The 27,433-nt window shown below is 46.9% G+C and overlaps 2 protein-coding genes and 1 long non-coding RNA gene across 7 annotated transcripts; 1 reads left to right on the top strand and 2 right to left on the bottom strand.

Moving 5' to 3' along the window:
- The first annotated feature begins 7 nt into the window (after positions 1 to 7).
- Positions 8 to 11,824, top strand: LOC122228694. Its single transcript, XR_006206708.1, has 3 exons — positions 8 to 207; positions 9,694 to 10,170; positions 11,124 to 11,824. It is a non-coding gene; the product is annotated as an uncharacterized LOC122228694 (long non-coding RNA).
- BNIPL (BCL2 interacting protein like) lies at positions 69 to 7,705 on the bottom strand. Of its 2 annotated transcripts, XM_042953901.1 has the most exons (10): positions 7,379 to 7,705; positions 6,268 to 6,360; positions 6,043 to 6,107; positions 5,385 to 5,609; positions 3,075 to 3,257; positions 2,782 to 2,884; positions 2,487 to 2,618; positions 1,375 to 1,461; positions 1,097 to 1,195; positions 69 to 727 (listed from the first exon to the last, which is right to left on the bottom strand). In XM_042953901.1, the coding sequence occupies exons 1-10, from the start codon at positions 7,420 to 7,422 to the stop codon at positions 691 to 693; spliced, it is 1,068 nt and encodes a 355-aa protein (XP_042809835.1). In that variant the 5' UTR covers positions 7,423 to 7,705; the 3' UTR covers positions 69 to 690. The 2 variants fall into 2 exon arrangements, with proteins under 2 accessions (XP_042809835.1, XP_042809836.1); XM_042953902.1 differs by lacking the exon at positions 6,268 to 6,360 and having other exon boundaries at positions 7,379 to 7,703.
- On the bottom strand, positions 8,285 to 27,431 carry PRUNE1 (prune exopolyphosphatase 1). Of its 4 annotated transcripts, XM_042953898.1 has the most exons (9): positions 27,115 to 27,425; positions 21,095 to 21,169; positions 19,869 to 19,961; positions 19,144 to 19,346; positions 16,364 to 16,548; positions 15,608 to 15,766; positions 14,638 to 14,732; positions 12,633 to 12,791; positions 8,285 to 10,242 (listed from the first exon to the last, which is right to left on the bottom strand). In XM_042953898.1, exons 3-9 carry the CDS (start codon positions 19,905 to 19,907, stop codon positions 9,814 to 9,816), a joined length of 1,269 nt encoding a protein of 422 aa, XP_042809832.1. In that variant the 5' UTR covers positions 19,908 to 19,961; positions 21,095 to 21,169; positions 27,115 to 27,425; the 3' UTR covers positions 8,285 to 9,813. The 4 variants fall into 4 exon arrangements, with proteins under 4 accessions (XP_042809832.1, XP_042809830.1, XP_042809831.1 ...); XM_042953896.1 differs by lacking the exon at positions 21,095 to 21,169 and having other exon boundaries at positions 27,115 to 27,431; XM_042953897.1 differs by lacking the exon at positions 27,115 to 27,425 and having other exon boundaries at positions 21,095 to 21,594.
- Between the last annotated feature and the right edge of the window lie 2 nt (positions 27,432 to 27,433).

The following is a 27,433-nucleotide window of genomic DNA, read 5'->3' as shown; positions in this document are numbered from 1 at the left end:
TGCGGAACCAACAGACGCAATTGTGACGTAAGGGCCTGGTCAGGCAGTGCACTTCCTCCGAGCCGAGCTTACATCGTGCATCGCAGTTTATTAACCGCTACGGATCTGAGTTTACGAGACAGGACGAAACTACAAGCTTTGAAAGCGCTCCTTCCCAGGCTCACAGGCAGCAGACGTGACGAAGAAGGAAACAGCGTTCTTCAATACGTAGGGAGCTGACTCCTGGTCCCCCAACAGACGGGGTGGGGGTGGGGGGCTTGCCGCGGTCAGTTATGCCCCACCCACCCCGAGCTTCACAGGCGACCAGGGGCTCCCATTTGAAGGGGGAGGAAAAGGACACTCAGTGAGATGCAGTTATTTGCCCAGGGTTCTGCAGCTCAAGCAGGACTAAAACCCACAGCCTTGCCGTTTCCCATACAAGACACCCCTACATGCACCCCTACTGCTGAAATGATGTGTCGCCTCCTTCCCACCCCCCCACCCCCCACCCCCCGGCAGATCAGGTTCCGGACCTCAGAACTTTGAAGGCAGGGTTATGAGAGGAATGACATCCCAATGATATGTGAAGGTCCAGTGGCACTAGGGTTGAAGATGAGGTGGTTTAGGAAGTAGCCCAGATATTTCAGGGTTAGGGCATAGGCAGATCAGTATCTTTGCTTGGTTCTAAGGTCCTTGAGTCCTGTCTTATACTTAGGTGCCTCCTGAGCCATGGAGATCCCTGTCCAGCCTAGGAGAGAGAAAAAAACAAAAAGGTGGTACAGGAGCAAGACCTGGATTTTACCTACTGGTTTGGGGAGAGAAGCCAGAGAATTGAAGGAGAAGATCCGGTGCTGGTCAAACTGGAGGTCCCCTAGGACCTCCCCCCAACACATGTTTTCTCCTTTGCACTGCCAACATATCCCTTCTTGACCTCTAGGGGTGATCTCAGTCTCCTCTAAATTCGGTGCTGTGAATATTCCTTTATTCTTGGATGCCTCAGCACTTATATGTATCGTTTTTTATTTAGTTCCCCTGCATCTCTCCCAAGGCATTAAGAAAACGGGAATTGGCTTTATATGTCCCACCCCCAACTTTTATCCTTAAGCTCAGAACTCACTGTCTGACAGCTTCAGGGATGTGAACCTGATCCAAGGAGATGAGTTGGGCCAGCTCTTGCAGGCTGTTCAGAAAACGGATCTTTCGTGTGAACTTGGAACTGAAAAGAGAGGATAAGCCAAGTGTGTGTTGTACTGGGAACAGGGCTCCTGGAGAGGCTTACAAAGGGACATATGACAAGTATAGCATGGTTAAGGCTAGAAGGAGCCAGGGTGGGGCAAGATCTTCTTAATCTTGATTTTGAAAATGGGAGCGGGTCCTGGTCCCCAAAGCTTGTACCTGATGAAGGGTCGCAGCAGTGCCAAGAATGCCTTCACATACCATGTGGTGTGGACAACGACCAGGCCACGCAGGTTTTTCCGGAGGCTGCAGAATAGGAGATTGTTCTGTTCTCCCACCTTCATTCCAGAAAATCAGGTGGAGCTATCTTCCGTGCTTTGACTTCTGCAGTTTCTAGATTTCTCTGGCAGTTGGGGCTAGTCCCTGCTCCTCGGCCACAGTCTGAGCCCCACCCATCATGTTTAGCCCTGCAAAGCTCCTCAGTTTTATTTCTTTTTAAATCTTTTTTTAAATGTTTATTTATTTTTGAGAGAGAGAGAGACAGAGTGCAAGCAGGAGGAGGGACAGAGACAGAGGGAGACACAGCAGAATCCGAAGCAGGCTCCAGGCTCTGAGCTGTCAGCACAGAGCCCGATGCGGGGCTTGAACTTGTGAACTGTGAGATCATGACCTGAGCCCAAGGCCAGAGCTTAACCAACTGAGCCACGCAGGTGCCCCAAGGCTCCTTGGTTTTAGGAATCTCTTGCCAGAACTCCTCAGCCTGGCCTCCTCTGCCCCACCTCCCTCCTGTCACTGGAAGACCAGTGGGGGGGGGGGCGGGGGGAGAAACAAAAAGAAAGAGAAAAGTGAGCAAAGGGAAGATGGGGGAAAGAAAGGAGGAAAAGGGAACATCGCATGGAACAAAGCCTTACGGGTCAGGGAAGCAGGCAGAGAAGAGAGGCAGAGACAGTGGCTCCTGGGAAGTGAAATAAATGGTGAGATGGTGACCAAAGGGAGCACCTTCTGCGTGCCAGGCAACATGCCACGCTGATTTATTTGATTTTCACACGTGTGCGATGGCGAAGGTATTCTTGTTGCTGTTCTGCAGAGAAGGAAATGGAGTCCCAGGGAGGCTAAGTGACTTGCCCAAAGTCATACAGCAGGTAAATGGGAAAGGCAAGATCTGCAACTAGATTTCCCTGACTCCGAGAGAGGATGGAAGACAGGAGAGGCCTGGAAAGGGGTGTAGAGGGACAAGGTGAAGAGGAAGGGGCTACGTGGAAGAAGAAAGAATGGAAAGAGGGAAAGAGAAGGCACAGAGAGAGTGGCAGCCCCCCCGCCCTGTGGCTCACCGCCGGTCCAGAGCATGGTAACACTGGCGTATCCAGCCCAGAGGTGGGACCTGGGCTCTAGTCGTGCCTCCGCTCAAGTGGACAAGCAGGTAATTTTCAGCTACCAGCAGCTCCAGAGTTCCCACCATATACCTGGGGGGCACACAACTGTCAAGGAAGGGACGTGCTTCAGGATGTGGGGTGTGGGGGGGACATGACTGTAGACTCTCCAGTCAGCTGCTGATCACAGGGCGTTCTTGTTGTTGCTTTTCCTTCCCAACATCCACCCTGGGGCCCTTCAGGGCGTTGGACTCACCTGAACAAGTGCTCCATGACATAGGTATAGTTGGGGATGCTGCTACTGGGTAGGTAACAGGAGGCAAAGACAATGACAGCATTGAGGCCATCACCATGGTAACCTGGAGAGGACAAAGGGACCATTTATTCAGTCAACAGCTACACATTGACAGTACATCTGTTTAGGTTGAAGGACTCTGAGGGTCTCTGGAAGTTACAGGAAGGATTTTGTACCCCGTAACTGAGTTTCCAACTCAAGCCTTTTATTCAGTAAGTCACAGTTCTTACCCCTCCACTTATGGTAGTCATTACCTCCATGAGAGAGGACTTTCTTATAGGGCTCAATGACTGTCATGTCCACTCGCTGTTCCCGCTGTCCTGTTCGGAACACTCTCCAGTGACGACCATCTTCTCCAGCTACATCCCACACACAACCCCGGCCCAGCCTTTCTGCTGCTTCACTGGCCCCCAGACCCTCTGCACGGGGCAGCTCATCTAAAAGAGAGGGATGGGGAAGGGTCCATAAGGCACGGTACATACCTTCAGTGTCTTGTAACTTCCCCAGGTTCTTAGAGTTGATTACTCCAACATCTCATTCCTCAGTGTTTTCCAGGACTCCAGCCCTAGTTTGTCCAATCAATACAACCGCTTGCTGGTTTCTCTTTCCTGTGACTCATGATCCTCACTTTTTCACTAGACACTGGCCTTGAGGTAACCCTGCACTATGGTAGGTCCATGGCCCTTGCCAGTATTAGTTTTTTTCCGGATTCTTCTTTCCATGCTTTTCCTTGGGTGAGCTCATCTCTTCCCATGTCTTCAATCACCACCAGTAAGGTGATGATTCCAAATTTGACTCTCTAAGCCACACGTCTCTCCTAACTCCAGACCCATGTCCCTAAACGCTTAGAGTGGACATCTCTAGTTTGTGTCATCTTCAAGTCACCAGACCCAGCTGTAAGTCAGACTCATTCTCTTCCTCCTCTCTCCCATATTTCCTTTTTTTTTTTTTTTTCTTATTTTTGGGAGAGCACAAGTAGGGAATGGGTAGAGAAAGAGGGACAGATGATCTGAAGTGGGCTCTGCTTTGACAGGCTGACAGCAGTGAAGCTGATGTGGGGCTCGAACTCATGAACTGCAAGATCATGACCTGAGCCAAAGTCAGACACTCAATCAACGGAGCCACCCAGGTGCCCCGGCCATATTTCTTTTCTTGATGACTCTATCCATCTAGCTGCCTGAGAGAGAAAACTGATGACATCCAAGATTTTCTTCTCTGTCAGTGCTCAAGCCAGCTGGACCCCATATCTTCTTCCATCTATCTCCATTGTATTCTCTTATTATTCTTTCCACTATTGCTGTCCTGATTCAGGTTCTTAGCATTACTCACCTGGCTTTAGTGCTAACCTCTTAACTGGTCTCCTTGCCGCTAGTTTGTTTACTTCATTCAACCTTCTACCCCCTTGCTACAGCAAGCTTTGTTTTCTACCCTACCTTTCTTATTCAAATGGCAATATACCATATCCAGCAATTCTGCATGATCCTTCCATAGCAATGGAAACAGCCGCTTCATCTTAAGAAATTGTTGCCTAGTATTTAGTATTCCATTGCATGGACACACCGTATTAGATTTAATACTCGACTGATGGACCTTTAGGTTGTTTCCAACCTCTTTAGAGCCGTCAAATCTGATCATGTTACTCCCTTGATTAAAACCATTCAGTGCCTTCTCATTGCCTACAGGATAAAATCTAAACTCCACAGTATGGTAGCAAGGACCTCCATGATTTGACTCTTGCCAACTTAACATAGCACCCTGATTCAGAAGCTCAGGTGACAATTTGGACATGTGATTGGCGTCTGAAGTCCAGGGCAATCCTGTAGGGGAGCCCTTAACCTGTGGGGTCTGTGCTGACTCCAGTCAAGCAGCATGGCTGAACTGTAAGACACCCTTTTGATGTCTGGAGAAGTGGAGAATTGGTTGGGGTGGGGAAAACCCACACATCCGGCATCGGAAGTGTTGTGAGTAGAGAAGAAACAAAGTTTTCCTTAATATCAAAATAGTCATGCTTAATACTTTGAATTCTCCAACATGCCACGTTCTTACCCAACTTGTTTCTTCCACCTAGAATGCCTCCCCAGCTACCTGATAAAGGCCAGCTCAGAATCACCTCCTCTGTGAAGTCTTTCTTAATGCTTCTCAGGCAGAATTGACCTTGTTCTCATCCCTGCTGACCATACCCTATACATATGTAGACCATAATCCTTAACTATATTTATTTGCATAAAATATGTATATTTTAATTTCCTATTAAACAGAGAATTCCCTGAGGATAGGACTATCTTATTCATCTTTATAACTCGGTTCTTGCTCAGTAATAGCATGTAACACTCACCGGATAAAATTTTCCTTAATAAACAAAGGACCCTCCCCACTCTTCTACTGATGACTCTCGCATGGGATCTATAGGCTCTAGCTTTCTGTTCTGAGGAAAGTAATTTTGCTGACCTTACTACTTGGTCCCCACATTATTGCTTCTAACTTTAGTCCGATTAAATCCATCCTGAGCTGCTTTAACTCTAGCTTCTACTCCTACCAGCTCCAGCCTCAGGTTTCTTTCCCACCTTCCCATTCAAATTCATGTCCACTGTCCAGCTGCTCCGAGTCTGAAGGTGTCTCCAGTTCGTCTACCTCCAGGTCAGAACTGCCATCAGGAGAGGAAGGTTCGGAATGAGTGGGAGAAGCTCCACGGCCTCCGGTCTCCTTAGTCAGATTCAGCTGCAACGCTGGGGCAGAGAGACGCTTACGCATGGGGCGTGGGCTACATAGGGCTAAAGTGCTGGGTGTACCTGGGGTTGGGAGAAAGGAGAAAAGAATTGAAAAGTATGTGTGTGTTGGCAAGAAGAGGTGGAATTCCTGCATATAGAAGTAGTGAGATGGGGTAAATTCTAAAGAAGAACTAACATGGGACATTGGGGAAAAGAGAAGTGGAACTGTGATGGGATGAGGACAGCAGACTGGGCTAGAATCAAGAACTTGAGGCCTACTTTTTTTTTTTTTTTTTAATGTTTGTTTATTTTTGAGAGAGAAAGAGCGTGAGTGGAGGAGGGGCAGAGAGGAAGACACAGAATCCGAAGCAGGCTCTAGGCTCCCAGCTGTCAGCACAGATCTCGACACGGGGCCTGAACTCATGAGCCGTGAGATCATGACCTGAGCCAAAGTTGGACACTCAACCGACTGAGCCACCCAGGGGCCCCAAGACCTATGTTCTAATTTACCAACCTGCCTGTGAGTCTCTCTTGGGATCCTCAGGATCTTCAGAACGGTCAACTTCTTCAGGAAGAAGTCTAGAGGGGAATGATTCCAAGGGGGAGCAGAAATGAGGGTAACCGCATCGAGCCAGGTCTCAGTTTATCAGTCCTCTTGCCCTGCCACGATTTTCTCACCTCTGCCTCCCTCCCCCGCTCCTTCCTTCAAGTCCTAAGGAACATCCCTCAAAGTCCTCACCTGGGGAATCCCTCATCCTGCCACTCCTCCTTCAGCTCCAGCTCCCCGAGTCTCAGGGGTGCTGCTGGCCCTGCTTCAGCATTCTCCCCGGCCCTAAGAGTCCCAGGGGAGAAGAGGTGATCATGAGACATACTCAGCAGTGTCTTCAGGGAACTGGATCGTAGGTAGGAGACACTGGAATGAACAATAATTAAGGTACAGAGCAGAGAGCAGGCCTTAAGAAAACCCTCAGATCTCTTGTCTTCTGGATACTTCTACTACTTCCACCCCTTCCTGGAAACAGATCACCCCTACGGTGGAGTTTTCAGAGCCCAGGGAGGGTGGAATGTAAAGCTAATCGTATAATCGTATTTAACTCTGTGGCCTTGCTCTACCTACACGAGAGTGGTAGAGATATTCCTTGTTACATACTATTGGGTGGAACTTGACAGACCCGCCCAGCTGTCACCAGGCAGGGATGGGGATGATTGCACCTCGTCAGGCCTGATGCTGGGGAGTGGTCAGGGCAAAGCATGGCAGAGGTGGAGGGGTGGGGGAAGAAGGTAAGGAGGAAGATTTGCTGGGAAGGAGTACCTGGACCTCAGCTTCTTTCTGGGTCAGCTTTCCTGAGGGCCATTCTGGGGAGTGGGTATTAGAAAACACAGCAGGCAGGCTTTTCTTTCTTTCTTTCTTTTCTTTCTTTCTTTCTTTCTTTCTTTTTCTTTCTTTCTTTCTTTTTCTTTTAAGCTTATTTTGAGAGAGAGAGAGAGAGAGAGAGAGAGCAGGAGAGGGACAGAGAAAGAATCCCAAGCAGGTCCACACCATCAGCACGGAGCCAGATGTGGGGCTTGAACCCACGAACCATGAGATCGTGACCTGAGCCGAAACCAAGAGTCAGGCATTTAACTGAGTGAGCCACCCAGGTGCCCCAACAGGCAGTTTTATCAGATACAACACAATAGGGGATTATCCTGAACCCCCAGTTCCCCATTTCCTACCTGAAGCCACCCTACTCCTCTGCAAATTCCTTTTCTTGCAGTCGGGTCTCTTCCAGGAAGCCAAGATTTGCCCTGGTCAGAGCTCACAACTATTCATTGCTCGTTTCCAATCCAGTGGGCCAGATCTTACTTACCCAAGGTCTAACGTCTTTTCTCCCACCTCTTGTGTGGTCCCCATCTTGCCACGTTGGTCTGTCTCCCTTAAATGCTTGCAGCTGTCTTGAGAGTGGGTTGTCCTGGCTCCCCAGAACTTTCGTGGCCTCTGTCTCACTGCTAGATGCTCCTGCCTCCAAGGAAGGCAACCTCGCCTTCAAACAGGTTTTGCCACCTCCCTTTCCCTTCCCAAGGAACAGGTTTGCCCAAGAGAAAAACCCTGCCTATGTGGGGGCGGGCTTTGGAGGAGAGAACATTTTCTAAAATGGCTAGTCTCAGGGGAGTCGAGGAAGGCAATTTGTTTTCCCTTCCAGATTCCTCACGATCTTCTGGAAGCTACTCTTTTTTTTTTTTTAAACTTATTTATTTATTTTGAGAGAGACAGAGAGCAAGCAGGGGAGGGGCAGAGAGAGAGAGGGAGAGAGAGAAGCCCAAGCAGGCTCTTGCAGAGTGAGTGCAGAGCCCGACATGGGGCTCAGTCTCACAAACCATGAGATCATGACCTGAGCCGAATCAAGAGCTGGACCTTAAGCGACCGAGACACCTGGAGGCTGCTCTTTAAACAAAAAAATCAAAAACAAAAACAAAAAGCAAAAGACAGTGGTAAAAAAATATTTTGGTTTTGAGACTACCTTGGCCCCACTTTTTGAGCATAAGCAAGATTGGGAAAGCCATCTTTAGGAGCATTCTGGGCTCTAGAAGAAGAAACAAATGAAAGGCTGAGGATGAGGAGAGATAGAAGGCTGTCACTCCTCATTCCCAAAAAGAGTTAATGAAGGGAGCCGTCCCGTAGAGCAGGAAGAAGGGAGATGCGTCTTGAGGAGACTGAAACCATTATCAGAGGGAAGGGCCTGATTACAGTTATAAAAAGAGACAATGAGACCCCAAACAGGAAAAAAAACGTATTTAATACTTTAACAAAATGCAAAATAAGGTACCCGAGTTATAAAACATAAATTCCTTTGGTTCAGAAATCACACAACTATTTTTACCTTCCAATGGCTACAGACATCATCCCCTAAAGCGAAGTCACATCATCCCCCTCTTACTGAAGACGTCATGCCAAAACTGTCACACATCCCACTGTTCGGTGGAACCACTGGCAACTTACATGGAATAGGGCCGTGGGGTAGGAAAAAGGGGAGCAGGTTGGTCTGAAGGCCAAAGGGAGACTCTACACATGCAGAATGAGTCAGTGGGGGAGTGCTCTGTGGGTCACTACGGTATGAATCACACCCCTGTACATGCTACATGAGGCTGAGTCCCTTGGTACAATCACATATAAATACAATTCACCCACCCTGAGCTTTCCCAGGGAAAACAGAAATAAAATACACACACACACACACACACACACACACACACACACACACACAGAAGCAGGGGAGAGATGGCAAAAGAGGCAGATCCCAGAATACCAGAGAACATCTAGTCCAGACCCTTGGTCTTACAGATGGGGAAAATGAGACCTAGAGAAATGAAGGGTCTTGCCAAGAGAGACATAGTTCACAGCAGTCGGTATTAGAACTCCATGTTCCCTTCGATATGAACAAGAAGAGAACAAGATGGACAAGGAATTTGGGGCCACCAAAGCAGGGCATAGAGCCGGGGCTCTCACTGCACTTTTGCTGTCTTTTGGGAAGAGTGCCTATGTGGTCTTAAGGCCTTCCTGGGTGTCTCCTGAACTCTCAAGAACCAGGGGTCTTCTGGGTCTTTTCAGGGTCCCTGTGGCTCTGGGGTATCCCAGAAACTGAGAGCCAGGCCAGCTGACCAGGACAGAAGATAATGACCTCCCAACTGCCTCCCAACAATCCTAAAAGAGTCAGAATGAGCTCAGAATACAACTGTGGCCACCTCGGCCTTGGACACCACCACTTAACTGGGGGCAGAAAGAGGAATCATGGGGCCGTATTCTGCTAAAGGCTGAAAACAGCAAGAGAAGTTTCCAAAGCACACTCTCTCTTCTATCTAGCTTAAAGGAGGTAACCAATAAATACCTGAATGAATAAGAGAATAAATGAATACAAGGAGACAATGATTGCTTGGTTTCATGAGAGATACCGGTTCTGTTGAAGAGCCTTACTGAGGGCACTGCTGGGGTATGCTTTCCTGTGCCGCTCTGCCGCAGCTATGCAGGTACTACCTTGTGCCCCTGGCCAACGAAACAGAGGAGAGTCAGTGCAGATTTGGAGAATTAAATTAAATAATATAATCTGTCTAATGGGTAGAGATCTGGAGAAAAGGCCAAAAGCCATCCCTCAAGCAACTGTTTTCTTTCACTTCTTTCTCTTCCCAGGTTCACGAAAACAGTACACCAGACCCCAGAGCACCGAAGTCAGAACTGCCGACACATCTCAACACGTGCAACTGAGGTGGTTCGAGCAACCGCCCTCCCTACCTCGACCGCCCCCAGCAGTCACTTCTGAGACAGTGAGGCAGCAGTCGACTGTGACAGTGAGATCTGACTGCACTTCTCGAAGATGGCCTCAGCTGAGAGTTTTGGCAGCCCCTGATCCAGGGGGCATTCGTCCACCAGGCTGTTCATGGGCGTGGGGGGCAGTGGAGGCTCCTCCTCATCTTGACTCAGTCCAGGAACCAGGGAGCTCCCTGCCCTGTCCAAGTCCTTGTCCGCCTGCTCCCTGCACACACCCTCGGTCTCGGGCTGCCCTGACGGGATCTTCACAGAGTCAGAATATGCTGACAGGGCCTCCTGGAGCAGAGGCAGAAGTTTCTTCCGAGATACCTGGGTGTTGCCCTGAAGATAGGCCTGGAGGTTAGGGTGGGTGCTTGGGGCAGGGGTCAGCTTCAGGGACGGAGAGTGGGAGCATTCCAGAACTCCACAGATCTAAAGAAGAGACAAGATGGGGAGATGGTACATGAGGTGGTGAAGCAAACAGCTGGGGTCTCTTAAGTTAGAGGCTTCCCTTATAGAAGGAGAAACACTTTTGATTAAATCAGACAGAGTTCAGTATTACTGTGAATACATATAGTATTTAGAAACAGAAGAAATATTTGATGTTTATTTTTAAGACAGAGAGAGAGAGAGAGAGAGAGAGAGAGAGAGAGAGAAAGACAGAATGTGAGTGGGGGAGGAGCAGAGAGAGAGGGAGACAGAATCCGAAGCAGGCTCCAGGCTCTGAGCCATCAGCCCAGAGCCAGACACGGAGCTCGAACCCATGAACTGCGAGATCAGGACGTGAGCTGAAGTAGGATGCTCAACTGACTGAGCAACCCAGGCGCCCCAATTGAGATCATATATTTAATTTTTGTAAACCCAAGCCTGGAGAGATTAAGCATCTTGAGCAAAAGCACGTAGATGATGGGAGTCTGAACCAGAACACAGGACCCCCTGACCTAGTGTTGTTTCCAAGTGTATATCTGTGCTCAAAAACTTGAACTCTATCCTTAGCTAGAATGGGACACACATGTAGACTGAGGTCAGGGGCAAGACAGAGGCAGAAAGAATGAACAGATCAAAGTGGGGGTGGGAGGTACGTCAGGCGTGGTGCTGAGCCTGACCACTTCCAAATATTACCTCATTTAATCGTCACAACTACCCTCTAAAATTTGGATTAGTATTACCTTCATTCACAGGTAGGGAAACAGAGGCTTAGATGAAGTAACTTGCCTAAGGTCATAGTTTGAATGAAGCAAAACTGACACTTGAAGCCAGGTCTGCCACCAAAATCAGTATTCTAAACTACTCTCTTCTATCGTTTCCAACAGAGGAGGAAGAGATGAGATGGCAGGACATGCTGTGAAACCTCTTTCCCATTTCCCAGTGCAGAGGCAGCCTGGACAGTGGGGGAACCCTCTGTTATCTGCAGAACTTTGCAAGGGTTTGGTGGGGGGAAGGTGGGGACACTTAGGAAGGTGGGAGAGACACTTCCCATGGCCAAAGCACCCTTTCCTTCTGGACACGATTAGTGAGAGCCACCATTTATTCAGTGCTTACTCTGTGCCCAGCAATGTACTTTACGTACGATATTAGGTTTAATGAGCACATCAGGCTAATCAGTGGGTAATACTATGCCACGTACAGATTCAGAAGTCAACTGACTTGCCTGAGCTCAGAGAGCAGGTAAGTGGCAAATCTGGGACAGAAAACGTGTCCATCTGCCTTTTAAAACTGTAGTTCTGGGGTACCTGGGTGGCTCAGTCAGTTGAGTCTGCTTTGGATTCTGTGTTTCCCTCTCTCTCTGCCCCTCCCCTGCTCATATTCTCTCAAAAAATAAAACGTTAAAAAAAAACAAAACACAAAAACTAGTTCTTTCCACAGTGCCAAACTACCTTCCACTAAATGAAATCACATTTGCTTTGTGGAAGAGAAGAAAGGGTGACATACCTTCCATGGATGCAAAAGATTATCAGGCTGTATGCAGATCAGTCTTTAGCAGCCTTCATGTAGCCCGATAAACCCCAAAGTCCCTGGACTGCCTCACATGCATTTTTTTTTTTTTTTTTAATTTTTAAATGTTATTTTTGAGACAGAGAGAGACAGAGACAGAGCATGAGCAGGGCAGGGGCAGAGAGAGGAGGAGACACAGAATCTGAAGCAGGCTCCAGCCTCTGAGCCGTCAGCACGGAGCTTCACGTGGGGCTTGAACTCACGGACCGTGAGATCATGACCTGAGCTGAAGTCGGACGCCCAACCAACTGAGCCACCCAGGTTCCCCTTGCGTCCACTTTTAAATTCTTCTTCCCTGGGCTAATTGCCCAGTAACCAACAGAGGAAAAGAAAGGGGAAGAAGTGGGAAAGGTGGCCAAACAGATCAGGAAGGAACACCTGTGCTTCAATCCCTTTTCTACAGAATTAGCATTAGACACTGTCATTCATCGCTGCACGGTTAAGTAGTAGAAAAGTCTTCTCTTGAGTTTCCCATTTTCAAGGCCATGGGTAAAAAGGAAGGAACTGATTTTCTGGGGTGAAGATTAAAGATTAGGCTAAGAATTGAATTTTAACTACAGATTTATAACACTTTCTTTTAATCTGATTTCAAAGTCCTTCTAAGTGGGAACTGTGTCTCTAATTCCCTTTGAATCTCTCTTAACAGTATGACTAAGGCTATTCACATATAGAGAGAATGGGGAAGGGCAGGGAGGGAGGATTCTGGAAAGAGGTCAAAGGACTTCTGTGTAAACACAAAAACCAAGCAGAGGTCTTTACAGCACTGGGCAGTGCTCACAAGCAGAGCTCTGTAGGGACCTCAGGCTGGAGAAGAGACAGAGACTCACCATCATTCGGAGCGCTGCATGGGGACAGAAAATAGCCAGCTGCCGCACTGGTTCATTGTGAGTGTTGAAAAAGATAGTCATGGCGACCAGGACATCACAGTTGTGCGCCTGGCAGAAAGCATGGAGGTCTGCAATGAGGCCAGACCTCTGCAGGAAGGCCTGAAAAAGAAGAAATGGGGCAATGAAAAGGGCTACCGCTGGACTCTCCTTGTCACCAGTAACAAAACGTGTTCACAAAGGGTATCTTTCCATGTTAACCTGGGTCTTGTTCTCTGGAAAAAAGGTATCCAATATTTACTCTGTGTGCCAGGACACAGTATGTAGTATGGGGAAAATATAGGTTTTGCGTTCAGACAGAACTGGTTTGAAGATCAGCTCTGATAGGTAACTATTAGCTGTACCATCAAGGAGTTGTATCAACCTCCCTGGACTTAAGTTTGAGGATAAAACATTTACCATGTGCCTATTTTAAGAATTAAAACATGATCGCGTATGTAACATGCCTGGCACATACAACGCTCTCCTGCTCTTGCCATTTTTTAAGCAAGGTCTTCGCCTCATGGGTATTTTCATTCTAATAGAACAATGGGACACAGCGGTAACACACATGGGACAAGTGTATCATTGGCTCTTCATTCTTTGCCAATCTCTACTCTTCTCCAAAGTCTCATGTGGTATTTCCTCTACTGAATACTACTACCAGCCGATCCAGATCAGGGCTTTTCTCTGTCCTTGGCATATTTCACGTGTCAATTTCTCACTGTGTCAATTTATGCTATTTGGCAAGCCTTTTCTACTCTTATGTTTGTTTCCCAAACTAGGTAGCAAGGGAAGAGACCAGGCCATTTTGTTTTATTAAAATTATTCAGTAGTTTTACACAGTATTTATAGAAAGCTGTACAGACTATGACAGGATGTGTTCAGATCCAGTTGCCAAATGATTTAAAATGAATATGATATGGAACCAGGTAGTAAAATACCGTTATCAAAGTTACACTCATTCACCCATTCAACAAAATTTACTGAGCACCGGCTATGCGCCAGGTACTGTCAAAGGTGCCGATACAGAAGAAACAGAAGAAACAGGGCTCCAGCCCTGGTGGAGCTGATAAACTGGCAGAGGAATGTAGACAATAAACAAGGAAACCATGAAATTGATCACTTCAGTCCATTAACTGCTAAGGATAAAACAAAATTTAAAATATTTTAGAGATTTTTGAGCACGAAGGATATTATGTTAGTCACAGTGGTCAAGAAAAACCTCTTATAAGAGGAGACATCTGAACTAAGACCTGAGTGATAAGGAAGAGCCAGCTCCGCAGAGGGAAAAGCCAGTGCAAAGGCCCTGAGGTGGGAATGAGCTTAATGGATCCCATGAACAGAAAGAAAATGAGTGTGGCTATAGCACTGTAAGCACAGGAGTGGGGCTGGAAGGAGATGAGGTCAGAGAGAGAGAGAGAGAGAGAGAGAGAGACAGGGCCAGATCAAGGAGGGTCCTGTAAACCACAGTAGGGCTGTTATATTCTTTTTTTCTTTTTTTTTTAAGTTTTATTTAAGTAATCTCTACACTCAACGTGGGGCTCGAACCCACGACCCTGAGATCAGGAGTTGCACGCTCCTCTGACTTAGACAGCCAGGTGCCCCCGGGGCCTTTAGATTCTATCAGGAGCGCAATGGAAAGGCAGCAAAGGAAGGGAGCTGATGTGATCAGAATTACATCTGTTTTGTTTGGTTTTTTCAGAATTACACCTTATAAAGACATGACTCTGGCTGCTATGGGGAGAATGGTTTGTAGGGGTGCAAGAGCAGAGGCAGGGAAACCGGTATGCAGGCTATTGTGGTAGTGCAGTGAGAGGTCACGGACTGTGGGAGTGACAGCAGACCTGTCTGCTGAAAGGGAAAGGTACATGGGTACAAGACTTATTTTGGAGATGAGCCAGCAATGAGGGGCAAGGTTACATATATAACTGAAGATTTTCTCTCCCCACCCACGCCTTGCTCTTACCTCCAAATCCATATATATTGCACTAATGGCCACCTTAATGCCTTGTCTGCAAATGGTCTTCTGGTCCTTTCTCAGCATTTGCTCAGTGGTCAGTCCTAGACAGTGAATGTGAGACCAGGGGTCAAACAAGAGAGCCCAGGGTCCCCAGCCCAGGAAGGTGAGGACACCAAGATGGGTCAAAGGTGAGAACAAACACAGCCTCTCCTTGGGCCAATGAATAGGGGAGATAACTAATTATTATATGATTATAAACAGATTCTTTTACCCCTTTCTGTGTTGTTTTAACCTTCTGTAAGTACATGTGGTACTTTTTTTTTAAGGTCAATAGGTAGTATCTGGGTAACAAATTATGGAAGTATTTTTGTTCTCTTCCTTTGTCCTTTGTATATTTACCCTAAATGTTTCTTCTGCTTCCCTAAACAATTATCTAGATCTCACTCAGATAATTTAGCATTCCCTCAGCAGATTTTACTCATATATTTATATTTTCCGATTAGCCCAGAAACCTCTGACACTCTTTTTTTTTTTTTTTTTAATTTTTTTTTCAACGTTTTTTATTTATTTTTGGGACAGAGAGAGACAGAGCATGAACGGGGGAGGGGCAGAGAGAGAGGGAGACACAGAATCGGAAACAGGCTCCAGGCTCCGAGCCATCAGCCCAGAGCCTGACGCGGGGCTCGAACTCACGGACCGCGAGATCGTGACCTGGCTGAAGTCGGACGCTTAACCGACTGCGCCACCCAGGCGCCCCTCTGACACTCTTAATATATTCCTCCTTCTCCTACCCATTAGCCAGGATAGTAAATCAATTGATTAGCTCATGATCAGACTCACTACCTCGGTTCTCTCTGATTAAAGCATTATACATGCTCTGAAAACTGTTTCAATGGTGTTCAAAAATACTGTGAACAAGGCTTGTCCATCTGTTTTCTCATGCGGGAGGGAGAGAAGTCAGTTTACTGTTTCACACCTGATACATCAAACTTTGCCTTTTGTAGAGAATCAAAGATGTCATTTCTCTCGGGCAGATCTGGGAAGAGGGCCTCCAGCTTCTCCACATATCTGCTGTCCTTTGGGGTTGCCTTTCCAACTTTCAGGTCCATGTTGACACAGTCCAGGATGATTGTTCCTGTGGAGGCAGGAGGCAGGACTCAAATCCCATGGCCTTCCATTCACAACCACTAGAATACACACAACCCTCCAACCAGATGGACATAATACAGGGAAGAGCGTGCGGCAAACACACTGGAAACGAAATGAGGAACTGGGACTATGTGCTGAGTAAGACCACCCAAATCCAAACTAAAATGTGGGCAGGCAGAATGGGTGCCTGAGCAGCTCAACCCTCAGAGATCTTGAGACCGAGTCAGAGAGACACGATCTCCCTTCTGTAGCCAAATTCCATTAAAAAAACCTAGAAGTTGGAGAGATAGTCTAGTTCAATCTCTCTCTCTCTTTTTTATTTTTTACAAATGGAGAAAATGAGAACAAGAAAGGTTAAGAAATCTTTGCTCAAGGTCACATAGCCACCAACAGGCAGCTTCTAGGTCTGTCTTCCTTTCTGCTTTCACCACAGCCTTTTCATGCCTGATTGCACCCTGAAAGAACCCAGCCTTTGATACGAGCTGGATAGCTTTGAAAGGGTATGATTAAGCTAGAAGAGGCTAGACGTTTCCACTCTCCTCTGGGGTGGACACGGAGGAACTAACCCGAAAGCCACCCTCACCGTGCAGAAGGGCTGCAGTTTGCCTGTCCAGGATCTCTGGTGCCCCCTGCAGGATTCTCTCGGTCACCAGGGTAGCGCAGGATCCCACCAGCTCAACTGAAATGTGGCAGGGAGGGCAGTGTCTCTGCTCGATGGGTCGATGGTCTAGCACCTCTGCAACTGTCTCCTCTAGGGCCGAGTCACTTCTGTGTGGGAAAGTGGGTGTGGGGAAAAGAGAAAGAAAGATAGGTGGGGGGACTCCAGCTGCTTCTAACCAAAGCTCCACCTCACCCATGAAGGAAAATGCACATCTTAGGCAAACACTTAAGAACTTTGGTCACTTCCACCTCAGCCTCACTGCTCTCAATTCTTTTCTTTCATGTGAGAACCGAAGTCATCTTTAAATAGTATATAAACGGGAAAAAATAGTATGTAAGTGAACTTGGTGAAATATCAGCAACAAGTATCTCATCCACGTATTTGATCTCCTTAGGAGCTGCCTTTCCGACTGACACACTTGGCACCCAGTATTTCAGTCTCTCCTGTCACTCAATCTGCTTAATACCCAAATGGCACACAGTTCACCAGATCCTATGGACTCTACCTCAATCCTTATCCATCTCCTCCTTTCCAACCCTCTGCTATCGCCTTATTCTAAGCCCTCAATATCTCTCACCTAGATCGTTCCAACAATTTCCCAACCAAACACCCACTTCCCGTCTCAGGCCCTCCTAAGCTATCCTCCACAAAGCTGCTGAGTGATCATCTGAAAAATGCAAATTTGATTCTGTCAGGATCTGGATAAAATATAATTCACAATAGCTCCCCGCTATCCTAACATCAAGTCTAATCTCCTTGGCAGGGCCTAAAGGGTGTCCAAAATCTGGCCCCACCCACCTCCCTAGTCTCACCTCTTCCTATGTCCTACTTCTGGGTCACATTTTATGCTCCAGCCATGCAAAACAAATTCCATTTCTCCCAATCTACCATGCTATTTCATGCCTGCCTGCCTTTGCTTATATTAATTCCTCTCTCTGCCTGGATGCTCTTCCTAACTACCTCACCTCCCCATTCCAAGAGCAAACACTCAAGAGTGAGATCAAGGGTCAACTCTCTTAGGAAACTTTCCCTCGTATCCTCTGCTCCCCTCCAGTATATTTCACTACTCTATCCTCTACACACCTATTTGTCCTCTCGAGGGTCAGTTACCACACACCGCTAACACCCGTCACAATGACACCGAGATATTTTCTTTTGTAGGAAATAATTTTGCTTTTTTAAAAAAAATTTTTTTATGTTTATTTATTTTGGAGAGAGAGAGAAACAGCGTAAGTGGAGGAGGGGCAGAGAGTGAGGGAGACACAGGATCCGAAGCAGGCTCCAGGCTCTTAGCTGTTAGCATAGAACCTGACGTGGGGTTCGAACTCATGAACTACGAGATCATGACCTGAGCCAAAGTCAGACGCTTAACTGACTGAGCCACCCAGGCAACCCCCCCCCCACTTTTTTTTTTTTTTAACGTTTATTTATTTTTGAGAGAGAGAGAAACAGCGTAAGTGGAGGAATTTTGTTTTTTGGGTTTTTTTTTAATTTAATTTTATTTATTTATTTTGAGAGAGAGAGAGGGAGAGAGAGAATCCCAAGCAGGCTCCAAGCTGCTTGGCACAAAGCCTGATACGGGGCTTGAAATCACAAACTGTGAGATGACCTAAGCTGAAAACCAAGAGTCAGATGCTTAACTGACTGAGCCACACAAGCGCCCCCCCCAAAATAATTTTGCTTTTTAAAAATTAAGAAAAGGGACCCCTGGGTGGCTCAGTCGGTTAAGTGTCCAACTTCAGCTCAGGTCACGATCTCACAGTTTGTGAGTTCGAGCCCTGTGTTGGGCTCTGTGCTGACAGCTTAGAGCCTGGAGCCTGCTTCAGATTCTGTGTCTACCTCTCTCTCTGCCCCTCCCCTGCTTGCATTCAGTCTCTCTCTCTCTCTTTTAAAAATAAACATTAAAAAAATTAAAAAAAAAATTTTTTTTTAATTAAAAAGAGTTGGGGCACCTGGGTGGCTCAGTCAGTAAGCATCTGACTCAATCTCAGCTCAGGACATGATCTCATGGTTTGTGGGATCAGGCCCCACCATCAGGCTCTGCGCTGACAATGTGGATTGCGATTCTCTCTCTCTCTCTGTGTCCCTTCCCTACTCCCAACCCCACGCACACATGCTTTCCCTCTCTTAAAAATAAATACATAAACTTAAAAGAAAATAAAAATATATTTAAAGATTAAAATTAAAAAGACCTGCAACTGGGGCGCCTGGGTGGCTCAGTCAATTAGGCATCGGACTTTGGCTCAGGTCATGATCTCACAGTTGCTGAGTCCGAGTCAGAGCAGAGCCCACTTCAGATCCTCTGTCCCCATCTCTCTCCCTCTCTCTGCCCCTCCCCCAAATCTGCACACATGCTCTCATCTCAAAAAATATTAAAAAAAAAAAACAAAAACAGTTGCAACCATTATTCAAAGGCTTCTGTTACAGTGAATCTGCCACAAAATAATGGTACTAAAGGCAGATTTAAATTATTTCTGAGTTATCCTTTAGTTTGACTTCTCTGTGTTTCTATTTCTTTTTGTTACTTGCGTAACTGGAGAACTAACAATATTTTCTTTTGATTTTCTATATCTTATATAACCCAGCAATTGCAATTAGCCCGTGAGATCCCCAAGAGCAGAAATTCTTCCTCTCTTTATTTCTTACTCATCAGAGCTCAACATGGCACATGTTAAATATTGGCTTAACTTCCTTCCACTTACTTGGGTAAGACATGATGATCAACAAGGATAAGGGTGAGTTGGCCAGCCTGGTGCAAGGCATGGAGGTCAATTTCATCCCGGAAAATCAAGAGGGACTCTGGAATGTGACTCTTCTGAAGGAAGAAGACGTTGTCACCTCGTAGAGGTAGCTCAGAACGTTTTATATTTAAAACTGGCACAAAGACTTCCTCAGTCTCTGTTGTCTGGATAAGGAAAGTGAAAAGAACATATGGCAATGTTTTGGCATAGACAGGAAAAGTAACAAGATTATTGGAACCAGAGGAGATATGATCTTGGGGAAGTAATTGCCTTTCTCAAAGCCACAACTACCCAGTTGATAAAAACAAAAGGACAACTCTTGCCCTCTCTCCTTCTTAGTATACATGAAGGTCAAGAAGACAACTCATGGAAAAGACCTGGTTCTAGATGCTGTGGAGAAGGGATTATTAATCCTTAAGAGCTGACCTGGGCATGAGATCACTGGTACCCAGAAGAACTCAAATAATAAACAGCTTGAATTTGCCTTATGACTTACAAATTATTCAACATACATCTACTCATTTGATCCTCCCAGGGGCACTGCAAAATAGCATCATTTCAGATTTTAGAGATTGTGACCTGAGACTCAGTAAGGTTAAGGGTAAGGGTAACTGGTGTAAAGTGGCAGAGCTGGGTCTTGGATCCAGATCTTTTCATTCTCAAGGACTCTGTTGCTAAGTACTCACCTTTGCCAGGTAAAAAGCCAGGGCAAGAGCTGACACCATGGAGTCCAAGTCACAGGCTTCATTTCCCAGCACAACATGTAGCGGCCGGGACTCCTGTTGAGGAAGGAGAATGGGATGCTAGCAGACATACCTTTGTCCGTTTCCACTGCCCTTACACCTGAGCAGGGCTTCCCACACACCCTCTCACTGATCTTCACAGAGGAGGTGGGTCAGCCAATCTTATGACAGTCCTCATTTCATGGATGAAGATATTAGCAGACAGGCCACCTGTGTGTTGCTAAGTTTAAGCATTCCACATCCAACCAGGAGGTAGAAAAGTGCCCTTTCTTCTACTACGCTGTCTCCTTGATTGTTTTTTTTTTTAATTTTTTTAAAAAAATATTTATTTATTTTTGAGAGAGACAGAATGCGAGTGGGTTAGGGGCAGAGAGAGAGGGAGACACAGAATCCAAAGCAGGCTCCAGGCTCTGAGCTATCAGCACAGAGCCCGACGCGGGACTCAAACTCACGGGCTGTGAGATCATGACCTGAGCCGAAGTCGGACACCCAACCGACTAAGCCACCCAGGTGCTCCTCCTTGATTGTTAACTTAAAGAACAGCAGTAAATAATTCTCTAACGTCTTACGCCTCTTTGGGCACTCGAGAAATCAAAGGTAGAACAGTTGGGATAGGTGATAGTCAGGCTGCATCAACCCCAGTTTCCTCCCCCGACCCTGCTGTTTTCAAATAGGGAAAAATATCCATACACTTCTAAATCATAAGAGGCGAAGAGCTTTTGAAAATAAAGGTAAAATAAAATCTAGTCCATGATCCAGTTACCCAATCCATGAAAATGCCCCCAGCCCTTTATTACTATCATTATTATTTTTAAAGTAATCTCTATACCCAATGTGAGGCTCGAACTCATGAGCCTGAGATCAGGAGTTGCACGTTCTACCGACTGAGACAGCCAGGTGCCCTGGAACTTTATTTTTAAAGCTTTGAAAAGTCCAGCTGCTGATAAGAACTGAGGAGGGAGGGATATCTGCTGTTAGTATTAACCTTGTTCCCTTGTGTCTCCCTAGCTATCAGAGTCTTAAATAACAACCTGAAGAGGTAGGTACTTTAAGAATTATGTCCATGGCTCAGTTTAGGGCACAAGAATTCTCTCTTACAAATTTACTTTGGAACTTACACCTCAGCGTGCTTCTGAGAGAGGAAGAGATAAGAACAAAATGAGACCTACCAGTTACAGCAGAGTTTCCTAATTTCAGCACCAGTGGCATTTTGGCCTGGATCGTTCTTTGTTGTAGGGGCTGTCCTGTGTGGGAGAAGTTTGGCAGCAACCCCAGACTGTACCCACAAGATGCCAGTAGCACACCCAGTCATGAGAATCAAAAATGCCTCCAGATGTGCCAAATATTCCCCGGGAGCCCAAAATCACTCCCAGTTGAAAACTGCTAGGTTTTCAGGTAAAAATCCAAACACTCTGACTTCTTCAATCAGGGAAGATTTACTAGATGCCAAGAGTTTAGAAAAGTAGGAATGGGGTTCAGAGGAGCAAAACATAGCAAGCAATAGTTATCAAGTAATATAACTATAGGAAGAAAGGGAATCTGGGGGAACCTAGAATCATCTTGCCTGTTTGGCTGTTACCCTCCCTCCCCCAGAAAGCTACAGCTAGAAAGGTACAATTTTAGAGGACTTTTGGTGGCATAAATTGCCCTATCCAGTAACTAAACAGGTTTTTTTTCTCCTTAAGTTTTATTTATTTAAATGATTTCTACACCCAACATGGGCTCTACACCCAACATGGGATCAAGATCAACCCCAAGATCAAGAGTCAGATGATTTTCCAACTGAGCCAGCCAGGTGCCTCAGGTTTTTTTGTTTGTGTTTTTTAAGTTTATTTACTTATTTTGAGAGATAGCACAAGCAGGAGAGGGGCAGAGAGAGAGAGAGAGAGAGAGAGAGAGAGAGAGAATCCCAAGCAGACTCCACACTGTCAGTGCAGAGCCCAACATAGGGCTCAAACTCATGAACTGTGAGATCATGACCTGAACTAAAATCAAGAGTTGGATGCTTAACTGATGGAGCCACCCAGGCGCCCCCCCCCAAGTTTTTTTATTTTAAACTATCCCCCCACCCCCCACATCTCCTACTCCCACCCTCAGAGAAGTACAAAAGGCAGAGGTTTCGCACAAAGGACCTGCGGAGAAAGTCCGCCCTTAGGTTCTCCCCTGCACCCATTTCTCTAAGCCTACCTCAAGAGGGTGGCAGGCCAGACCCACTCACACTGAACGACACAAGGGAGGGGAGATTCTTTTCAATATTAAACTCTTTTCCTACATAAGGGGAGAATTCAGTCCTATATTAACTCCTCTAACTTGCAATTTCTCCTTTGGATACCGGAGAAAGTCCCCCTGTTTCCCAGATACCGAGAACTGCCCAGATGGCTGCAGACCAGAGTGACAACACAGCACTTGAGGTAAGTGACTGTGGAGATAGCTTGCTCACTGAAGCAGCAAGGGGGGACACTGTGTTCACTGGAAAGGGAACTGTGTAAACACGAGCAGCCATATGGCCCGGACTCTAGAGAAATAAGGTAACAGAGAAAAGGCAGAGCAAGTGGGACCCCCCTCGTGCTGGGCCCTCTGAGAAACTTTCCAAAACTCACTCACACTAGTGCTGCTCCAGCTGAATGAGGATGGGTCAGATCCCCAGCATGGAGGGGGGCTAAGCAGGAGAGCAGGAAGTAGGCGCCACATACAACTCTGTGACTCTGAGAGGATATCCACAGGAAGGGGAATAACTAGCCCCTTGTGCTTGTTCAAGCCCAGATGGCAACCAAAAGGAATGAATATCAAAGGAGTCCTCTGGGCTGTCAGCCTATCTTGAAGCAGGCCTGAGCAGAGGCTATGGTGGCATTCCCCTCTCCTGTCACAGTCCACCATCATCCCAGCCTGTCCGGTCTACTCACCACCCACAATACATGCTGTGTATATTCCCAGCTCTGCCCTTTAAGCGGCAGAACTATCATGTGAAGAGGTCACAGATTAGGGTTGAATCCCAGCTCTGATTCTTAATTTTTTCTTTTAACATTTATCTATTATTGAGAGACAGAGCATGAACAGGGGAGGGGCAGAGAGAGACAGAGACAGAATCCGAAGCAGGCTCCAGGCTCCGAGCTGTCAGCATAGAGCCTGACGCAGGGCTTGAACTCACAAACTGCGAGATGACAACCTGAGCCTAAGTCGGAAACCGACTGAGCTACCCAGGCACTCCTCCCAGCTTTGCTTCTTACCTGTTATGGGACTTGGGCCTCTCCAAGCCTCATTTAAAAATGATAATCGTGTAACTGATTTCATGCAGTTGTGACGAGGATTAAATGAGATAGCCCATAAGTGTCTGCTCTGTAGCTGCCTTCCATCTTCTCCTTTCCCTACCGGTCCCTGCCTCTTCATGCCACCTGAAGGCCCTGTCTCTGGGATGCCTCCCCTGGCCACCCAGGCCAGAGCAATACTCTTCCGATAGACCTCCAGCTTCCAGCACCTGCAGCCCTCATATGGAGCTTCTACCCTAAGGAGCTCGCCCTCTTTTCGTGGGCATGTATCTTAATTTTTAACATAGTTTATGACTTAGTGACCATACATTCTGTTATTCAAATGGGGACACTTGTGAGAATAAAAAAGGGTGCAATAAATGGTTATATCTGAATAAACTAAACTGTCCTGGGCTGCCCAACTTATAAGGCATCCTTCTCTTCATCTAGGAGGAACGTGTGTATCTCTTAACCCTCCACCTCTCCCCTCCCATCCCCCACCAGTTGAAAGCAAAGCCAAACTGCTTTGGTTTTCTGACCATCAGAGGAAGAGTTCAGGGCAGATATAGCTATACTTAGAGCAGGAGGAAACCTGAGCTGCCAGTGGAAGAAATGAAATCTGAGCGCCCCAAGTAAATATAAACTTTTCTTTCTTAAACTAGCAAACAAAAACACCCAAAGCTGGTAGTGACAATGACTGTATCCTGATGTTCTTTGTGGCCTCGTGTGGGGAGAAAGGACAGGCTCTAGGGCTGGCAAAGTCAATCACTTCCCTTCTGAAGCTGAATATGGTCTGACGCCTAGTCTACAAAATAGTTAATGAGGGAAGGAAAAAAAGAGCCAGGGATAGAGAAGCCCTCCCAGCACAGAGAATGGTACAGATATTGAGGAAAGGACTGTGCTGTCAGAAGGACAGCTGGCCACTCCTGATTCCTGCCCTATGCATACAGGAGGGCAGACAACACACATTATCCGAAGGCAGCTGGATGGATACCTACACTTGAACGCAGCCCTGCCCTGACGCAAAGGTTTTTATCCACTAGACGTGAAAGATGAGTCACCATGAATACGATATTTAAACAGGATTTCTTTTAAAATGGAACATCCTAGGGGCACCTGGATGGCTCAGTCAGTTAAGTGTCTGACTTCGGCTCAGGTCATGATCCCACATTGGGCTCTGTGCTGACAGCTCAGAGCCTGGAGCCTGCTTCGGATTCTGTGTCTCCTCTCTCCGCCCCTCCCCCACTCATGCTATCTCTCTGTCTCCGTCACTCTCAAAAATAAATAAACACTAAAAATAAATAAATAAAATGAAACATCTTACTATCGTTGTGGCAGAGGCTGTAGAAAATTTCTCTGGTTATCAGGGGTGCTTGGGTGGCTCAGTCGGCTGAGTGCCCCTCAGTGCCGACTCTTAATTTCTACTCAGGTCGTGATCCCAGGGTCATGGGATCCAGCCCCACATCAGGCTCCATGCTGAGTGTGGAACCTGCTTGAGATTGTCTCTTTTTCTCTTTCCTTTGGCCTCCTCCCCTGCTGGAGTACGCATTCTCTCTCTCTCTCTCTCTCTCTCTCTCTCAAATAAAAAATATACATTAAAAAAATTTCTCTGGTATCAAATAACAAAAATAAATCAATAGAGGAATTGGCCGGTTATACGCTGTCTCTATCCTATGTAAAAGTCAAGCATTCACATTTCCCTAAAAGTTATACCAAAGCTTAACAGAAACACTCAAACGTAATAGAGTCTGTCTAAATCATGTATCTCTTTACACAAGAAATCATGGTGCAGCTTCTGGGGAATTAGATGGGGAGAAGATAAATGATCTTTTTCATTTCGTATCTTTTTTGTATTTAAATCTTTTCACAGTGTACATTTACTACTTCTATAATTAAAAACAATCTAGTATTTATTTATTATAAGTTTATTTATTTTGAGAGAGAGAGAGCACTAGCAGGGGAAGAGCAGAGAAAGAGGGAGAGAGACATTCCCAAGCAGGCGCTGCTGACCACGTGGAGCCTGATGCAGGGCTTGATCTCACCAACTGTGAAATCATGACCTGAGCCGAAATCAAGAACTGGACGCTTAACCGACTGAGCCACCGAAATACCCCTCTAGTATTTATTTTTACTTTTTTAAAGTAAGTGCTATGCCCAACATGGGGCTTGAATTCATGATCCTGAGATCAGGAGTCACATGCTCTACTGACTAAGCCAGCCTGGCACCCTATAAATTAAAAGCAATCTACATTGTTGGCAACCACCTGTATGTCCTGTCACCAGTTCCTCCACTAAGATTCCTAGAGTCTGATTTTCTCATTTCTTCCAGCCCCGGCTAGGCTGTGTGATAATAAGAACTCTAAGATACAACTTCACCTTCACAAGTTCACAAGTTTGGAAAAATAAAGATCTAGATCTTGCTTCTTGGGGCATGAATGCAGGCAGAGAAAACTCAGGATACCAGCAATACTGGAAAAATCCAGTATTTTTCAGCTTCATACTGCTGTAGGAGATATACTGTTAACCTGGGGGGACTCTGGAGTGAAGACGACTTAGGATAGATGCATGCAATGAAAGGCTATTTGGTGAGGTTTCAGATCTAAGGGCTCTTTACCAAGTGGTAGAAAGGAGACCTGTCATTTGGGTTCTGCAGCGGGGAGGGGGGGTGCGGAGTTCCAACTGCATAGCACTTGGAACAGTGCCACAAAGATTCTACATTAGTCCTCCAATGAGCTCCCTATGGTGCAAATCAGATGTAACCTAATGAATTGGTTCCAAACTGCCCTACGCATTAGGTCAACTTTCCCAAAGTTTGTATTTCACAAGGAAAAATTTGGTGCAATTGGTATTAAAATTGTCCTTTGTCACCTATACTTCAGGTGAGGACATTCATTTATGTCAGAAGCCGAATCTGCAAAAGGAAAGAGGTGACTTTAAGGATTTGTTAAAGACTAGAATCTATCGCCCAAGGGAATCTGCAGAGTTTAAAGATACTTCAAAATAAAGATACTTCAAAAGGAAAGCATAGTCAACCATCTGTCTAGGTCTCCACAGGGGCAGTGTCACTTGAGGTAGCAGGGGCCAAGGGACCTCTTCCAGCCTCTGTCTGGTCAGCTTTGTGCTGCTAACTGGGAGTAGCAGCCTAATGTGCATGACCAGTCAGCATGGCTGGGAGATTCCAACCAGCTCAGGGCACCGTAAATAAGCCACAAAGCATTCAGGAATCAAGCTTATAGTTTTGATTCCAAACACACTTTGGGCTTATCCCTTCCTGGCGAGGGATTCTTACGTAATTTACATGTGGGTTAAGGCCAAAGAAGAAAACTGAAGGCAAAGGAATGCAAGTTTGGGTCAACAACTGATACGCCTGCAGTACTGAGCATGTTTAGCTTAAAACCAGATTTAAAGTAAAACACCATGACCACCTCAAATCTAGAATGAGTTCGGCCCGCCAGACAAAAACAGCCCTTCTGAGGCAATAAGGCTGTGGACACTGGTTCCCTCCTACCCCCGGGTCTCACAGGGAGGCCAATGGGCCAGGGAGGCCCTGCGAGCGGAGAACTGAACGAGGGGCGGGGAGAAAGGGATAAATACACCCCGCGGGGCACGACTGGCGGCACCACAGTCCTTCACCTTTTGACGGAGCTGACCCAGGCGACAGCGAGCAGAGGCTCAGATGCAGTTCCCAGACCCACGATTCCTCCTCCCAGCTCTTGGGGAAACCCCAAAGGCAGGAACCAAAAACGGGGAGACTGAGCAGCATTCCCCCGAGCTAGGTTCTCGTTCCTCACTCCTCCGGCCCCAAGGCTGATCTGATCCCAAGCCCCCTCCCCACAATTCTGTGTTCCTTCCCCACACACCCTCGGGGGTCCCCAGATCCCACATCTTCGTTCTTCCTGGACCTCATACTCCATTCCTTACAGTCACAGACCGGGATCCGTTACCTGCAGAGCGGCTCGACAACCCTGCAGGTAGTCCTCCATGGCGAAGTCCCAAGGTGTGCCACCGCCCCTGGCCGTGGAGACGTTACCAGGCGAATGCTCCCCGCCTCGGACTCAGGGGCTTGGGGCGAAAGTCAGGAGGCGGGACTCGAACCCGCCACACAGCGATTCGGTCCCAACCCCGGAGGAAGTGCGTAATCCGACACTCCTGGAGTCCGACGTCGCCCCGCCCCCAGCGGCGGAGGCGGAGCTCTGCGCCCAGAGACTCACGGGACCCCTTCCCGGAGGGGCGGAGTGGGGCGTGGCGCAGGGCGTGCTGGGA

This window comes from Panthera leo, chromosome C1 (genome assembly GCF_018350215.1).
Source record: "Panthera leo isolate Ple1 chromosome C1, P.leo_Ple1_pat1.1, whole genome shotgun sequence".
Lineage (NCBI taxonomy): Eukaryota > Metazoa > Chordata > Mammalia > Carnivora > Felidae > Panthera > Panthera leo.
Note: the sequence above shows the minus strand (reverse complement) of the source record. Positions and strands in the feature narration are given on the sequence as shown.